Raw genomic sequence first — 19,001 nt, forward strand, 5'->3', positions numbered from 1 at the left:
AGGGGAGCAGTGAGATCGGGCGGTAGTTGTTGAGGTTGCCATGGTCGATGGTGTGTTTCTTCAGGAGTGCTCGTACCATGGCATGTTTCCAGGTAGGCGGTACCGTCCCTGTCACTATGGAAGAGTTCAATAACTCCATGAGTGTGGGGAGAATAACCTTGTTGGCCAAGTCCAGCGTGCTTGGAGGGGCAGGATCACATGGAGAGCCAGACTTTATTTGGTGCATCAGAGGCTCAAGTGTTTCTGGGTCTAGCTGGGGAAAATGGTCTACGGTATTTTGATAAGAATCCTCCACTTCTGCAGCTAGATGAGGTCCTTGGGTGGGAGACTCTAAATCTGTATCCGGAAAAGATAAGTAAATTGTATTTACTTTGTTAAGAAAGAACTCAGCCAAGTCATTACATCGGGAAAGTAGGTTGTAATTGGCTGCCGGAGGTGGTGGAAGCCTAGTCAAACTTTTTACTGTTTGGTATATCTCTATAGGCTTGGATCTAGCCGACATTATTTTCTCGCTGTAGTAGGCCGATTGTGTTGATTTTATTTCGGATTTATAGGTTCTAATAGCCTCCCTGTAGGTGGCTTTATCCGCGGTAGCATAGCTCAGGCGCCACTTTCTTTCCAGCCTCTTGCATAGACGCTTTTTGCCTCTAAGCTCTTCTGAGTACCAGGGTGCTGTTTTGCGCTGTCTTTTTGAGCCGATGGTACGAAGGGGGAGTATGGAGTCCAATGATTTCGTAATCCAATTGTCATAGTCGTTATTATCTAGAAAAGGGTCGCAGGAGAGTGGGGGTCTAGTGGTAGTAAGAATATTGGTCCAGTGGTCCAAGCGTAGTTTAGGCCAGTTTCTTGATCTGCGCGGGGTGGGGGTGGGGGGTAAGAATTTGTGTGTGGTCCAGGTGAGGGGAATCAAAAAGTGATCAGTCAAGGGAAGGCTACTAATAGTGCCAACTTTAAGGTGTGCGCAGTTGCTGAATACAGGATCTAAAAGGTGGCCTTTAACATGTGTGGGGGATGGAACAAGTTGCTCTAGTTGGATTGCAGCCAGACTCGCCGTCATCTCTATGGCGACGTTGTCCAGGGTATTGTCAAAATGGACATTGAAGTCGCCAAGTAGCGTAAAATCTGACGGGGAAGTAACCAGTTCGGCCACAGCTGAAGGTAAAGCTGTTTGGAACTGTTTAATTGACCCCGGAGGACGATAAATAAGAATGCCAGTAAAGCTGTCATTGGGGGAGAATTCAATGACAAAAGACATGCTTTCACAGTCAGCGATGGTCTCCGAAGGTCAGCGACACGTATATATGTCCTTATAAATGATAGCGAGCCCCCGCCTTTTCCCCTGAGCGCGATCAGTGCGAGCTATCTGGTAACCTGGAGCAAGGGCTTGCACCAGGACAGGCTCGGAGTCTTGGGTCAGCCAGGTTTCAGTCAAAAAGACTGCATCAGGCATATGTTCGTCCAACAGGAGGGAGATTTCCAGGCTATGTTTAGGCAGGGACCTACAATTTAAGAGAAGCATATGATAGTCCCGCAATTCATTCTTGCTTGGTGGGCTAATGAGCTCTATGTTACAGTGAGGACAAAGGTGGGGAATCTCCAGAGGGTGGAACTGTGTGACTAATCAAGGTGAAAAGCATAAGCTCTCTCTTTAGAAGTCGCTCATCAGACAGACAATCCAAGTGGTACTTCTAGAATGGTAGGTTTACCACATCCACAAATTTGGCTCGGTCAGTGGTCCTGATTTTTGACCTCCATGCTCCCCCAGCTGTAATCGTAGTAGACATACACAAGGCGCTTTGGTGTTTATCTGGTTTATCTTTGTGCATAATAGGGCAGTTTCCTCCTGTAATGCTGGCATCTACCCTCTGCTTACATGCAGGTCATTCCGCCGGGCGTGGTGCCTATCCCGTGCATCCCCTGCTGCCTTGTTGTGACCGATGACAAAGTCTTCACGTGCCACGAGGATTGCCAAACATTCTTTTTCCGCTCGTTGGGCAAAGTTGAGCTGCCAGACGTCGAATCTGTGTCCACTGAGCCGGGGAAGGAATATTGCATTGTGGTGAGTGGTCGCTGTGATGTGGAGTTTGCTTCCTGGGGACATGAACTTTCTGTTCTCTTACCATGTAATTCTTTGTCCGTGAATTCCGCTTGATTCCAAGAGCCTAAGTGCTCCTCACGTTGGGTAATATCTCTCTGAGCCTGGTATAAAAAAAGGCTACATGTGTCCCACCTAGCCTGATAGATCGAGACTCCATGTGAGATTCTCCTCCCCAATGATTGCCTTTTTACATGCACTCTGTCGGTGCTTATGACAGTCCAATATGCGCTCATGGCCCCCAGCAGAAACTACTACATATGCCAGCCACCGTTTCTTGAGTCCCACGTCCATACCTTCCCTCCGTAGGTGCCCTACATAATTCCCTCCCCTTTTCAAGCACACATACTTCCACCTTCCAAGAATCTCATACACATTTTGGAACCTTTTGTTAGTCTCTCAAATACCATTTTCCTTGCCAGCCTCATTTAAGAGAAACTGTTGGACATACTGGTGGGCCAGTATGAAAATCTCCTACACATACAACCCCCTCACAAGTGTCCGCTACCCTGTCTACCCACGGTGCATTTGTAAACCCCCTAAAGAAACATGGCCCCTTTAAGAAGGTACAAATGGGGGTGGGGTCGCACACTACTCACACACCGGCGGTGTCGCCCCTAAGGACTCTGGTCAATGTAGTAAAGTGTTCGCGATGCATCATCTTTCGATCTTCTGCTATCTTCGCTGTCTTCGCCATCCCTGGACACGTGTTTCGGGGTATCACCCCTCGTCAGCAGGGATAGGCCGTGTACTGGGGTTGCCGATGGCTGCCAAAATCTGCCAGGTATAGTACCACTCAGGCGCGTAGGTGCGGGATCCCAGGCTCGTCAGCCCACTGCTCACGGGAGCTTTAAAGTTATAAATGGGGGTGGGGTCGCACACTACTCACACACCGGCGGTGTCGCCCCTAAGGACTTTGGTCAATGTAGTAAAGTGTTCGCGATGCATCATCTTTCGATCTTCTGCTATCTTCTCTGTCTTCGCCATCCCTGGACACGTGTTTTGGGGTATCACCCCTCGTCAGCAGGGATAGGCCGTGTACTGGGGTTGCCGATGGCTGCCAATATCTGCCAGGTATAGTACCACTCAGGCGCGTAGGTGCGGGATCCCAGGCTCGTCAGCCCACTGCTCACGGGGACTTTAAAGTTACAAATGGGGGTGGGGTCGCACACTACACACACACCGGCGGTGTCGCCCCTGATGCATCGCGAACACTTTACTACATTGACCAGAGTCCTTAGGGGCGACACCGCCGGTGTGTGAGTAGTGTGCGACCCCACCCCCATTTGTAACTTTAAAGCTCCCGTGAGCAGTGGGCTGACGAGCCTGGGATCCCGCACCTACGTGCCTGAGTGGTACTATACCTGGCAGATATTGGCAGCCATCGGCAACCCCAGTACACGGCCTATCCCTGTTGACGAGGGGTGATACCCCGAAACACGTGTCCAGGGATGGCAAAGACAGCGAAGATAGCAGAAGATCGAAAGATGATGCATCGCGAACACTTTACTACATTGACCAGAGTCCTTAGGGGCGACACCGCCGGTGTGTGAGTAGTGTGCGACCCCACCCCCATTTGTAACTTTAAAGCTCCCGTGAGCAGTGGGCTGACGAGCCTGGGATCCCGCACCTACGCGCCTGAGTGGTGCTATACCTGGCAGATATTGGCAGCCATCGGCAACCCCAGTACACGGCCTATCCCTGCTGACGAGGGGTGATACCCCGAAACACGTGTCCAGGGATGGCGAAGACAGCGAAGATAGCAGAAGATCGAAAGATGATGCATCGCGAACACTTTACTACATTGACCAGAGTCCTTAGGGGCGACACCGCCGGTGTGTGAGTAGTGTGCGACCCCACCCCCATTTGTAACTTTAAAGCTCCCGTGAGCAGTGGGCTGACGAGCCTGGGATCCCGCACCTACGCTCCTGAGTGGTACTATACCTGGCAGATATTGGCAGCCATCGGCAACCCCAGTACACGGCCTATCCCTGCTGACGAGGGGTGATACCCCGAAACACGTGTCCAGGGATGGCGAAGACAGCGAAGATAGCAGAAGATCGAAAGATGATGCATCGCGAACACTTTACTACATTGACCAGAGTCCTTAGGGGCGACACCGCCGGTGTGTGAGTAGTGTGCGACCCCACCCCCATTTGCCCTTTAAGAAGGTGTCTTATGTAGAGTCTTTTACTCATACTAACCTTCCAACACATCGCTTATGAGTGTTTCCAACACATAGCCAATCTTTAGAAGAATAGCTTACATCACCTGCCCCCTTGCATACTGTAACTGGCCCTATTTTTCAACTCTATACACTTCTTGCCCCAATTACAAGAATCCTGTAACACACAAATGTTCAAATATAGTCTGTTTGGTTAAGAGCCATCTGATTTTTAGGAAAAACATTTAGAGCAACTATATGTACATTTATCTTGTACAGACATCCTGAAAATGTGGCGTGGCTCTGGCTATTATGTGCTTATGTTAGAAACCCTTGACTTATACGTACTCCTACGCTTTTTGATAGTTCTTTACACCAACTGCCCCAACCTTACTAGCCCACCCTGCTCAGCCATAGCCTCCTTAGCAGATCCCAAAACAAATATCGCATGTATTTTAGTATCTTCAAATACCCACCATGTACTGCCTCTGTTACACATACCTCAAACCCCATGAGAAACCCCTATACTTCATCGCAAGAGTCTCTTCCACATGCCTTACCCCTTGGGACAAGAAGCCATGACTCTTACACTACTCTGCAGGAGTGTTAAACATATACACTACCCCAGAAGAGTACATCCCATATACATCACCAGTTCCTTTCAGATAGCTCATCCGCATTTGCTCCCTTCAAATACCTCAACCTACCCAGACTCCTTAACACCAAGTCTGGCAATTTCCAGAAAAAACACTGCACTTCCTTTGTGAGTCTTCTACAAATGCAAGGTTCTGGAATCCCTCTTACTCCCTGACATATGCTGCATTTATAGTGCCAATTACATACAGTTAAAGCTGCGAGATTCGCTTCTACATAACTCACTCATATGGAATCCCTTAGCATACCTAACTCCCTATAAGTCCTTTACCCTATCTAACCCCTGTACATAATTTGATACACAAGCAAGACCTCAGCAAGCCTCCCCTAAAATTGTGTTTTCTTGATGACAATTTTATAAGGATAAAGGAACCTTCATATACATGGCTGATCATGAGGGTCTCTTGATGATATCAGTACATCCTAAAACCTCATTATCATTGTCATACCACAGTGGTGGCTGTTCCAAAGAAAGGAGCATTGCTTTTTGTTTTTGATCCCAACTGTATGTCTTTCTTACTTTTGTATGCAGGACTTTTCCCAGGAACAGAAGCACTTCTTGCCACCTTGGATCTTGTATTTTAGTTGTGTTGCAGAACTGGAACGATTCCTCTCAGCACTAGGGACAGTGTGGAAATCTATCTACCAGGTATGTCACATCTCATAATCACGTATTATGCACTGGCCTGAAGAGTGACATCACCACCAAGCTACATGAAAAGAATACTAGAACACCTGGCATTCTCTCGCCTATCTCATTTGATCACTACCTGGAAAAAGAAGCTTCCCAGATATGGATGTCCTTTGTTACTAGCTGGAATAAATAAGGCCATGGGCATTTATATGCATTCTCCCTCACTCTGTCACTTGACTGAATAAAGAACATTTGTATACTTTTTACCTCCTATCACCGCCTTTAATGAAGGACGTCGTGGTGCGTTTCATTTTGCCCTCTCAGAGACGTGTTGTACCAGAAGGAATGTTTTTTTTATTCCAAGCATATAGGAATTCTCTGCCACAAGGAAGTCGAAACTTCCTGCATGTGAGCCAGCAAGAAAAAGATAATCATCAACACTTCATAGAGAATGGTTGCCATATACCCTCCAAGGGATCAGACAACTCAAAATACCCTAAGACGATAACATGATTCAATATTTAACTAATGGATGACCTCATCAGTTTTCAAAAGTCACTGGAAGTGGGGAATGCAAAACCGAGCATCTCATTTGATGCCCCTCAAAACATCGTCCCTGTAATTAATGAGATTTTACAACACTTAGTACCACCTAGACCATTTTGCTCTGGATATGATGTTGCTGCTCCACACCATCTAAAATGTATAAACCACCACAGTAGGAATATTTGCTTTTCAGAACAGATCATGAAAAGGACCCAGCTATAGTGTCTGCTGTAAAGGAGCAACTGTCATCAACATACTCTCTTAACAAAGAGTATTTTAAGATAGATGATGTGAAGAGGAATATTTGTAGACCATATTCAAGGACACTGTGGGCTGCAGTTCCCACTGCACTACTAGGGAAAGTAATGTTGATCCTGTTGAAAACGTGCAGAGATTCTTGATTGACTTCCTAGGGATGAAATTCAAGACTTCATGGATTTGGTAATGGAGGCATAGGGCTCTTGGACCAGGTTATCAGTTCTGTGGCAGACATTGCAGATTTATAAGTATAAGGAAACTGCCATGGAATTTCTGAGTGTTAAGTTGGCAGGCCTTAGCTTGAAAATGTTTGACTCCTTGAAATTAGTGTGCCTGGAGAAACAAACTGCTTAAGACCTATCGGTATAGGTCATCGAAAATATCTACCCCTGCAAGCACATTTATTAGCCCTTCTGCCAAAAAGAAACAGTATTGCATTGTTTCCTGTATTTGGCATAATCTGGTTTAAGGCGATCCTATGTTTCCGTTCCATTTGGTGCTATCTCTACATATAGGAAAAATCCATTCCATGCCTCCTCCTCTACTATTGTCATGAGGGGAAGAGACTATAAAACATTATCCATGTGTCGAAAATCCTGTTCACTTTGGCAGCAGTTGATTATAGTACTGTCCTAGTTTATGGATCCAACCACTGATCCCGTACATAAATCAATTTTACAGCAACTATCTTGGAAAGAAGAATTTCTAGTTATTATCAATTTAGCTTGTAGAGTTGGTGACTTACAAACAATATGTTTCTTTTGGCCCACTACAATATTTCACAGTAGGAAGGTTGTTTTCTGGACCCACCCATGATTCCTCCATAAAGAGACAACTAATTGCCTTTGATCTCCTTTGTTAATCACATCTCTTCAGCAGAAACAGCTGTTCATGCCCTAAATATGAAAAAGGGGTATTTTGATATTACCTAGACAATAGATTAGAAAGGCCAAACATTATTTTATGAAATGTAACCTAATTTGTACTGGGTCGTATGTATAGTCACTTGTTACCAAAAGGCTGATAAACTCTTGGTTGGCCCTTAAGATCCAACTGCATATTTTAAGTCTTAAGTGAATTGCATCTCATCTGCCAAAGCCAAATGGCCACTCTGACTGCCTTAAAATGACTGTAAATATCACAAAAGTGAAAATAGAAGCAGAAGGTATAAGAAACCCACTCTGCTTTCAAACATATTACCCAAAAATCTAAGAGCAGTGGGATCATGTACCTTGCGGGGGGCTTCCCTTTTAGAAAAATCTGTGGGACCCACATTAGTTATTTTCGGTTGGTGGTATATCCGGTGCCACTGACATACTGGTAGCTGATAGTTTCATCATCAGGTCTTTTTCCTCCACCAGGGGGTCGTCTCTCAACGCAGAGATTATCTGGGATCCGCATCAGAATAAAGATCTAAAATTATCTCTAATCTAGGAATAGTTAACTTATTAGGAACCTAGATAGGGATAAGGTTAAAAACAAGTGTGGATGTGTGTTGGGATATGTAATGTGTCCCCCACATCACTCCTAAAGACAGGTCTACATGTTTCAGCCTGCTTGCACCCTAACGGGTCGGTGGCTTTCATCCGGACCAATCAGAATATTCGTATCCCTTTTTTTTGCAACCAGTTTCAACAATGTCCCACTGTTCCTCGCAGACCTGCTTGAAGTCTGTGCACACTCTTCTCTCTTTAGATTTGCTTTGGCACCGCTATTATGTAGAACGTTGAATGTCTGTGGCTTAAATGATGGGTGTAAGACACTAGTTGTCATGGCATACCTATAGCAACAGAGCACAGATATCTGCCTATTAGGAGAGCTGCACCTTACTGATTTTCACTAATGCACCTGCATGCAAAATGGATAGGGGAGCAGCATGTTGCTCGAATTTTGTGTGGTTGGTGGCTATACTTATTTGGAAGGGCCTGCCCTGGCACACACGCCAAGTCCTCTGTGACAGGCAGGGTCGCTATGTGATGTTCTCCGGCAACCTGCAGGGTCATCCGCTCAGACTTCTATTCATTTACGGCCCAAATGTAGATGACCTTTACGCTGTGCGCCAATTTCCTCCATTAGGCCTGCGACTGCCCGGGAGTGGGTTGATTCTGGCACACTGTTTTTAATACTATCTATGAGATTACGGGCTTACAGCTGGTGCGTAGTCCTCAGATTGCATTGGTAGGCTATGGTAAAGAAGTTCCCCTGGAACTGAGGAAGTTGACCACCCTCCTGCCTCTGCTTGCTAAACGGAAGGTGGTGACACACCGGGCCACCACCCAGTTCCGCAGCAGGCTGATTGGCTCAAAGATGTGGTGCACTGTCAGGACCAACTAACCGTCTACTGGGAATTAATTGCAGTGACCTCACTGTCTAAAGATATTTGGTCCCCACTAGAACTGTACCAAAGTGCACAAACCGAGGAGAGAGTGGAGGACACTGCTCCTGCCCTGCAAGTCACAGATTAGTGGTTGTTTTTGCCTTTTACTTTGAATGTTATCTGAAAGAAACAGGTTAGTATTAGATTCCTTACCTTAGAATATCCCCAGGCGTCAGACTGGATCCGGAAACGTTTGTGTAGCAGTACCCTTGCGTGTCGGTAGGCGTCGTCTGCGGCTCCTCGCCCGTCGTCTGCGCCGGGATGACGTCGCCAAAGTACTTAGACTGATGTCGGTTACCGATCGCCGGTGTCTTCATTGCCTGGGGCCCGACCACGATGACAAGTCATGCCCCGACTGCCGGGCCTTGACGTCGAAGGCTAGGCGGGAGCGGTCCCGCAAGCGCCTCGAGCTCCGGCAATCGGCCCCGCGCTGTTCGAGGTCCTGGTCCGGAAGGAGGTCGAGGGACCGGTCGCGGCGCCGGAGTCTTCACGGCTCGGAGGATCGACACCACTCCTTGAGCTCCAAGTCCTCAGGTAAGAGGCACAAGAAGTCGAAGAGGCGACATCGCTTTTCCGACTCCCCCCGACACTCGCGCGCCGCGGCCGGGGGTTCGGGTGACACCGCCCACGCGGCTCCGTCGGAGCCGCAGGCGTCGCGGCCTGCTCCATACCCGCCGGTCCCTGGGCAGAACGCGACGCCGGAGGAGATCGATGCCTTCCTCACGGCCATGAGGTCGCTCACTCCTCCATCGGGTTCCGCGGCGCCCGGGTGCTTCGGCCCCGGCGCCGTCGGCGACTTCGGTCTCGACGCCGCAGGGCTACGCCGGATCCGGACCTGGATCCGGGTCGTTGCCGGTCGACCTTACGACCTCGCCGGCGCCGGCTCCTAGGGTGTCGCCCCCGGCGCCGACCACGGTCGACGGCGTCCCCAGTCACTCCCTCGGTCCGGTTCCGATGTCGGAGCGGCGTCGCTCGACGCCGCATTGGATGCCGATGGGAGATTTTTACTTCTATGATCAGGCCCCATCATTTGACCCTGAATACCAGGAGATGGGTGGCCAGGAGGATTGGGAGGGGTCTGAGGACCCTCTGGCACGTGAGTGCCAGCCTTATCAGGACTGGGCAGGTGAGCTAGGGGACGCCAGTGGTCTGGACACTTCCCCCAGACACTGGCTTTGTCTCCCCTCCTACCGTGGCTACGGAGGAGGGGGCAGCCTATAGTGTGGTGTTGACGCGAGCGAATGATATATATCAATCTAGGCAACAAACGAAATAAGGGGTCGAAATTGACTGAGCTACAACATTGGTTTTTTGTGAAAAAGAGAGTACAATTTTATTCACAAATTATTAAGACACAATAAAAATAATAATAATAATACATATTCACAATTTGCAATTAACACATATGACTCAATGAATTGAGAATACACAACAACATTGTTAAAAAAATTGAAATAGTCCAATGAAATAAATGGGGGTACATAAAATAAACACAATTTTAAGAGAGAGTGTGGCTAATTTAATCTCTACGCGCGTTTCGGCGAACCAGCGCCTTCTTCTGGAGCAGCCACGATAGTATTTAAAAAACACGGGGTATATTATGGTAACTTGATGACGCAATCTGGTTTATATGTACAAGGAATGTCCTTTCTTTATTTTTGTGACGAAGATACTCTATTTTAATTGGAGTTCACAGATGGATATTCCGCAAACATCAGGAGGATTGTATCTTTGCGGCATCACATAAATACATATTATTGTGGCCACCACGTTTTATTTCCGGTCGGCGGGTCTAAACGAACTTCTCCTTTCAAATTCAGGAAATAGAAAAATTAAATATCAACACCTGAGACCAACCAACAACACCATTGTTTGCGGAATATCCATCTGTGAACTCCAATTAAAATAGAGTATCTTCGTCACAAAAATAAAGAAAGGACATTCCTTGTACATATAAACCAGATTGCGTCATCAAGTTACCATAATATACTCCGTGTTTTTTAAATACTATCGTGGCTGCTCCAGAAGAAGGCGCTGGTTCGCCGAAACGCGCGTAGAGATTAAATTAGCCACACTCTCTCTTAAAATTGTGTTTATTTTATGTACCCCCATTTATTTCATTGGACTATTTCAATTTTTTTAACAATGTTGTTGTGTATTCTCAATTCATTGAGTCATATGTGTTAATTGCAAATTGTGAATATGTATTATTATTTTTATTGTGTCTTAATAATTTGTGAATAAAATTGTACTCTCTTTTTCACAAAAAACCAATGTTGTAGCTCAGTCAATTTCGACCCCTTATTTCGTTTGTTGCCTAGATTGATATATATCATTCACTTGCTTTTCCCTGGTCTAGGAACTTTATTTCCATGTACTCAGGGGGTCCTTGATAAATATTTACGCATACACGTGTTGACGCGAGCGGCCAAGGCCTTATCCCTTGAGCTCCCCGTCGGGGCCGTGAGGACTAACCTCCTCACTGAGGTCCTTAACCCGCATGCAAGCTCTTCGGAGCCTCTGTTGCCGTTTAATGAGGCCTTGTCTGACGTTCTTCTGGGCACCTGGTCCAGGCCCGCTACAGGTCCTCCTGTAGATAGGAACGTGGCCAGACGCCGCCGCCCTTGCTTCCTGTCCACCCACCCCACCCCGAGAGCCTGGTCATACAGGCCTCTAACTCCCAGACCGCATTCCTGAAGCCCCCCCCCCCCCCCATCTTAGCTGCCCTGGACCCAGGAGACTGGATGGTAGCGTTGGACTTGCAGGACGCTTATTTCCACATCCCCGTCCTGCCGGCCCACCGGCGCTACCTGCGGTTCATGGTAGGCCACGAGCACTTTCAGATTACCGTGCTCCTCTTCGGCCTTACCAGTGCCCCACGGGTGTTCACGAAAGTGATGGCGGTGGTCGCAGCTCATCTGCGCAGGTTAGGGGTTTCAGTCTTCCCCTACCTCGACGACTTGTTTTTGAAGGCGGGCTCGCCCCAGACAGTCGTCAGCCACCTCCAGAATTCGGCCGACCTCCTGCACCTGCTGGGGTTCTCCATCAATGTGCCGAAGTCGCACCTGTGTCCCTCTCAGAATCTCCTCTTCATCGAGCGGTTCTAGATTCGGCGCAGTTTCCTCCCGAATAGCGGGTTCGGGATATTCAGGCTCTGATTCTGATCTTTCAGCCTTTAAACCCGAGTCTCGGTCAGGTTGACGCTGCGGCTTCTGGGGTTGATGGCCTCCTGCATCCTTCTGGTGCATCACGCCAGGTGGCGAATGCAGGCTCTGCAGTGGGACCTGAAGTTTCAGTGGACCCAGCATCAGGGCAACTTGTCCGACCATGTCTTGATCTCGGAGGGCACTGCAAGACAGTTGAAGTGGTGGCTCACGGACCGCGATTGGGTCAGCGGCAGATCTCTCTCCCTACCCCAACCGGAGCACGTAGTTGTGACGGACGCATCCTCCAGGGCTGGGGAGGCTACATGGGAGAGGCGGAGATCAGAGTCCTCTGGTCTCCGGCGGAGTCCCAGCTCCATATCAACCTTCTGGAGCTGCTGGCGATCCGACTTGCACTGAAGGCATTCCTCCCCTCTGTCCGGGGTAGTGTAGTGCAGGTGTTCACGGACAACACCACCGCCATGTGGTACTGCAACAAACAGGGCGGGGTGGGGTCGTGGACCCTATGCCAGGAGGCTCTGCGTCTCTGGCAGTGGCTGGAACATCAGGGCGTGACCCTCTCGGTTCAACACCTGGCAGGTTCCCTGAACGCCATTGCGGACGAACTCAGCCGTCAGTGCATGATGGATCACGAATGGCGTCTGAACTCGGACGTGGCGCAAGGCCTCTTTCAGCAGTGGGGAGAGCCTTGGTTAGATCTATTCCCCACAGAAGAGAACACACAATGTCATCAGTTCTGCGCGTTGGAATTTCCAAGGCGGCACTCGCTCTGAGACGCTTTTCGTCGCGAGTGGAGTTGCGGTCTATTGTAAGCCTTTCCGCCTATACCGCTTCTGCCCAGAGTGCTGAAGAAGATCAGGCGCGACCGGGCCCAAGTCATCCTTGTGGCTCCGGACTGGGCACGGAGGTTCTGGTATCCCGAGCTACTCAGCATGTCTGTCGATTCCCCCCCGATTCGTCTGCCCATTCAGGAGGACCTTCTGTCGCAGCAGCAGGGGACGGTCCTCCACCCGAACCTGTCCAGTCGCCACTTACATGCGTGGAGATTGAGCGGCGGCAGTTGAGGCCATTTGACTTGCCTCCTGAAGTCTGTAATGTCATTCTGGCAGCCAGGCGTCCCTCCACAAAATCGGTATACGCCTGCAGGTGGAACAAGTTTGTGGCATGGTGCACAGCAAAGGCTGTGGATCCCCTTTCTGCCCCTCTTTCAGAGGTTCTCCTCTTTCTTCTTTCTCTTGCCCAGCAGGGCTCTGCTCTGGGCACTTTGAAGGGCTACCTCTCGACCATTTCCGCCTTCTAAAGGCTACCTGATCAGTCCTCTTTGTTCAAGTCCCCAGTTGTAAATAGGTTTTTGAAGGGCATCACCCATATGTTTCCTCCAGTTCCTTTCGTGATGCCTCAGTGGGACTTGAACCTTGTTCTAACTTTTTTGATGTGCGCTCCCTTTGAGCCACTTCATAACTGTCCTCTACATCTCCTTACTCTTAAGACTGCATTCCTGGTTGCCATCATCTCTGCCAGGAGAGTGAGTGAGCTCCAGACCCTTTCTTCTCAGCCTCCTTTCCTTTCAGTCCATCTGGACAAAGTTGTGTTGCGGACGCGGCCCTCTTTCCTGCCCAAGGTAGTCACGGCCTTCCACATCGGGCAGTCCATCACTTTGCCCACCTTCTTTCCGCCTCCGCATCCCTCGGAGGAAGAGAGGCTCCACCGTATGGACCCAAAACGTGAGCCCTCATTCTATTTGGATCGCACACGCCAGTTCCGGGTGGATGACCAACTCTTCGTTGGTTACGTGGGCGCTAAGAAGGGACGGGCGGTGCACAAACGAACCATTTCTCGATGGGTCATCTGGTGCATCAAGGCTTGTTACTCTTTGGCTCGAACTGAGCCTCCTGTGTGGCTTCGTGCCCATTCCACACGGGCTACGGCGGCTACTACTGCCCTGGGCCGGGGAGTCCCCTTGCAAGACATCTGTCAGGCAGCTACGTGGGCCTCGCTGCAAACATTCACACGACACTACTGCCTGGACAGCCAAGTCCGGAGAGATGGCTTTTTCGGCTGTTCCGTTTTCCAGGACTTTCTGGTGTGATCATTGGTTCGCAGACCCACCACCGGGGTTGGTATTGCTGGGGTATCTATTCTAAGGTAAGGAATCTAATACTAACTTGTTTCTTTCAGATGCACAAGTTACTTACCTTCGGTAACGATATATCTGTAAAAAACAGTAGTTAGTATTAGATTCCTTACCGCCCCACCCATCCTCCCCGTTCTGCGAACCGATATCTAGGGTTAAGATCATCCCCTTTCAGGGCCCTAGTTTTTATGGCACCAGTGTTGGTTTTTATCATGGCTCTGCGTTTTCTGGCGCGGAAAAGCTGTGTGTAAGAACTGATGTCAGCGCGCGAGGGCGGCGCCCAAGTACTCCAGCGACGTCATCCCGCCCCAACTACGCCGGACGCGGAGCCGCAGACGACGCCTACCGACGCGCAAGGGTACTGCTCCGCAAACGTTTCCGGATCCAGTCTGACGCCTGGGGATATTCTAAGGTAAGGAACCTAATACGAACTACTGTTTCTTACAGATATATCTTTACCGAAGGTAAGTAACTTGTGCTTCAGGTAATGAGTTTCAGACTGCTGCAAGCTGCGCTCTGGTGATACTGCATCTTTTCACCCTCCTGAATTCCCGCTGCTTTTAGGAGTGTTTTCTGCAGTGTACACTACTGTCTCAAAGCATGATTTGAACATATCAGATGCATACTGTATGCTATTTCCTGACATGCTATGCATTGCCATCTGTTTCTTCTGTGTGTTGGCATTTGAAACTTCAGTAAAAGAAGTTATTAAAAAAAAGACACCTAGGCAGGTAAAATCGAACTGCTAGTGGTTCTTGGCCCCCAAGCACCTGAAGTTCTACACGGCACCTTCAACAACCGTTCTAAATATATGTATGCAGCGTATATTTCTCCCATATGATACCGTTACTGCGTTAGAGGCTCATACCTCAGAAACCCTTATTTTAGCATTTTACTGTAAAATCTATATCCCCAAATCTACTTGCCTGATACCGATGATCTTGGGGTCTAAATTATATAAAAATCTGTTTGTTGTTTTCTAAATTGGTCTCAAATTTCTTCTCCGGTGTCCGTCTCATTTATTGACTCTGTGTGCGCAACAAATGCTTAACACTCCCCTTTGATAAGCCTTAGCTGCTTGACCACACTGCCACAAATAGAGCACTTTGGATCATTTAAAGTAAGCCCCTGGAAACCAATAAGGGTTGTCTATACTTTTTGCATTGTGTACACCTACATTGGTACACTACATAAAAAGCCAGCTTCCTATACACACTGTCGCCAGCAGCTGTACCATCAGCAGTTCTGTCAACAACTCCGTTCATATCCAACCTATTCACATTCACCTTTGAGGGTTTCTGCTCAATTGTGCATATCTTGGTCTTGAGGTAGAGAGTGACACCAACGACCAAGAGCAACCTTCAGATACGGCTTACAGTCCTGCATAGCTGGATATGTGCTGTGTTTCAGAGTAGAAAGAGGAAACTTATGAAGATGAAGAAGATGCAAACTTTCAACAGGATGATGAAGTTTATAAAGAGGAACGAAAAATCACAAACTTTCAACAGAAGTGTGATGTGTAGGAGCCCTAAAATGTATCATCTGAAGGTCATCCAAGAGTTTATGGGCTTCCGTAGGAGCTCAGTGCACCAGTACAGTAAGTCTCCTGCAGTGAAGGTACCAGTTGCTTAATACAGCAAATCATTCAAACATTCCAAAGGCTGATTCCTCAATGACAGTATTGATACTCTTCGCTGTATCCTCCATCAGGACAAGTACCACCTCTGTCACCTCCACCACAATCTGAACCACAGATTCCTACTCCTCCACCTGTGCATGTCCCCTCAGCGCTGTCCCCGTCTCTATGTCCCATAACCCCAGCATGGTGGTATGATGACTCTCCTGATGACAATCAGGAATCAGCCCTAGGTGAGGGGAAGGTAAAGTCATGGTAGAAGAGGAGAAGGAGGATGGTGATTGCCAAGATGAGGAAGAATGAAGGGGCTATATTCTACTCAAGGAAGTTGAAGACACTTCTCTGATCGTCATAGCCTGGTTTGATGCCATGCCACAGCGGGCATCGCGGAATTTTGACCTTCCAGTGTCCTCAACAGAGCAGTAGCGCTTCTGGAATGATTTTAAGAAACCATTCTGGAAAATTGTGAAGCAAGGGGCTAACACACCAGCTCCCAACTTATATGCGGCAAAGGATTCCTCGAATGCTTGTTTTTGTCAGCTTGCAGAAGTGGCAATACTGAGAAGACGAGGGTGTCTGAAGAACATATTATTTAATCGCAAGTGAAAATTAAAATCCTTTGTATGAATTTTGACAGTCCGACACTCTGTGACAACCTATGGACGACGTGTTGCAAAGTATAAAACGTTACCAATACGTCACACTCACTAGGGGTCCTGCAATCCAGGCACACCCCTTCAGCATCTCTTCCTGGGCCCAGACACTCCTAGGCCTGCATAGGAGACTACAGCCAGTATGGAGGTCAAGGAGTGAAATATTACTCCAAGACAAGCCAAATATGACCAAGGCTACTCCTGAACAGAGGCCAACACCAAGGCTCTCACAAATAGACAAGAAAGAAGAGCTCAGCCCAGTAATGCTCCCAAGAGAATCGAAAGTGAGTCAGACTTACCATCGCTAAGAATGTTTTGATTTGCTCCCACATGGAAACAGATCACCACAGATACTGGCTGCTCCAAATTGTGCAATCCATACACACCTTGTAGTTTCTTAGAAATCTTACCAATTATCCATCTAAGTAGCACCAGCCACACCAGCCACACTTGTGACAACTGCAACAAGAAATTATTCTTTCTTGTTGCAGTCTAGAAGGAGTGATCAACGAGGTTCCAAAATCCCAAAGGATTCTGTGCTTCTTTTCCAATTCTGCCTGGTCAGTAATAAACGAAAAAGTGGATACCAAGCCTAGGTCTCTGAGAAATGAAGACGCCTCAGAAGAAGCAGTCCTTTTAGAAAGTATTGTTAGAGGAAGGCCTTCTGGTGTTTCAAGAGTGTCAGTTCATTACTTCCCTGCACTGTCAGAAATCTTATGTCCCTGTCCCAATACACCCAGATCTTGTGGAAATATCTCAAAGTCTCCGGGACAGGGCAGCACTACGATTTCAAGCACTTGCTTTCCTGCTGATGTCATCCCCCATTGGTCACAATTCTCTTGGTCCTAGAGACACCATGTTTATCCACACTTGAATGACTGGTTTGTTAAGGCTTCCTCGGAGGAGTCTGCTCCTTCACAACCACTTGTATCAAAATGTTCCATCAATTGGGCCTTACACTGAATGTACATATGTTGAGCATCCACCATGCTACAAAGTTTCAATTTCTAGGAGGGAAAAGTGTTACCTCAGCAGAGAGAATGGCAAAACCGCAGTCTTTGTTGTATGCTTCCTGACCCATGGAGGTAGTCCCAGTCAGGACCTACAAATCATTGATAGGCATCAAGCATGGGATTAGTGCCCTCCTGTAGATTGCAGGTGGAGCCAATACAGTAAGCGCTGGATTAGCGATAGATACAAGCAACTGGATAGTCTAATAATACAGTACTGGTATCTTGAAGGCTCAAACAGGTTTTGGTGTAGACGAGAATCCCAAGCAATCTCATTGCAGACCTTAAGTTCCAACCCACAGAGAGCAGAATCACTAGGACAACCGATGTATAGGTGGAAGTACGGGAACCTCTCGTTCAGGAACTATCTACAAGAGTCCTTTGGTTAGGAGAGGAAAAGTCAATCCATGTAAACATTTGTTCCTGGAAAAGAAGGCATATTTTCACCAAGTACTTATGGCTGTACGTGAATGCAGTATAATAGACAATGGTTCAAGCGGACTTGTTCCGCTTACACCTTACACATCAATAAGGGACTGAATGTGCTTCTTAACACTAGGACCCCATTCATATCTCTCACACACAATCATATACACACACACTCACAGGAAACATAAGTACAAAATATAGGAAGGCTTGGCTTATAATTGAATCACGCAGAATAATGGGATCAGTCCATGTATTTATACGTAGTTACACCATATTTTGGTTACAATTCATGCCTATGATCTTTCATGTTTTAACCCCATCAGGAAATTTAACTAGGGTTTTCACTCGGACAGACTTTGGATGTACCCTGTGAATCAGTGGAATGATTGATGCTACTGGAGGAAAGAATTAACTTCAATTCTGTCCGTGTAAAAAAATGGCATCCACCAGTCCCCAATACAAGACTAAGGGTCAAAGGATCCCTTGCTGTTCAATCATTCGCTCCAGACAGATTGAATGTAGTACAATGTGCACATTCATGTGGATGTGAATGCATCACCTGATGCTGCTGTGGCTCTAGGTAAACTGTTTCAGAAAATGGCAGCCTGCTCCCTGCTTTATTTATATCCATTGTGCTGCATGCTCTTCTGATTCAAGAATGTGAATCTAGGAATATTCCTAATCTGGAGAAGAAATGAGTTACATACCCGTAATTCCAGTTTCACAGTGTTGGTAAATTTCATAGATTCACATGCTACCTTCCCTCTTTCTCAGTCAGAGGCTCACTTTCTATTCCGTCAGTTTGAAATCTGATGATGGGGAGTAGAGCACCCAGGACTAGTACACGCTGCATCTAAGAACAGTCTTCATATTTGACGTTTACCTCAGCTGCACTGCCTCTAAATGGTACCACTTACTTCTTGGTGACCAGTAGGGAATCTACAACATATGTCTGCAGTGAGAGAATAGCCTACTTTATTGAAACCCTGTTTTGAAGCTTGGCTTCTGTTTAAGATTTACCTGGTCCACTCTTTCCCCGTGAGGCTGCAGGTAGCTGAGACCATGGCCTGCTTATAAAGCTTTAAGCTTGCCAGGACTGTCTCCCAACGAGAGGGTCCTGTGGTTACTGTCAATTCACCGTAATCTAATAACACATTCCCTTTGATATCCATGTTATTAAAACATTTTAAAGAATATTCCTAATAGGACCCTTGGATGGTCAAAGTATGCCAAGCCAAGAAATCTAT

At 47.6% G+C, this 19,001-nt stretch overlaps 1 protein-coding gene across 2 annotated transcripts in view; it reads left to right on the forward strand.

The window, feature by feature from the left end:
• The window catches only part of PLEKHM2 (pleckstrin homology and RUN domain containing M2), a 280,987-nt gene that overhangs the window by 257,765 nt on the left and 4,221 nt on the right, over window positions 1-19,001 (forward strand). For both annotated transcript variants that reach the window (XM_078642586.1, XM_078642587.1), the window contains 2 exons: window positions 1,880-2,059; window positions 5,446-5,562. In XM_078642586.1, coding sequence (XP_078498712.1) covers window positions 1,880-2,059; window positions 5,446-5,562 — 297 coding nt within the window. The remainder of the gene's footprint in view (window positions 1-1,879; window positions 2,060-5,445; window positions 5,563-19,001) is intronic.

Source organism: Lissotriton helveticus, chromosome 5_1 (genome assembly GCF_964261635.1).
Source record: "Lissotriton helveticus chromosome 5_1, aLisHel1.1, whole genome shotgun sequence".
In the NCBI taxonomy this organism is placed as follows: domain Eukaryota; kingdom Metazoa; phylum Chordata; class Amphibia; order Caudata; family Salamandridae; genus Lissotriton; species Lissotriton helveticus.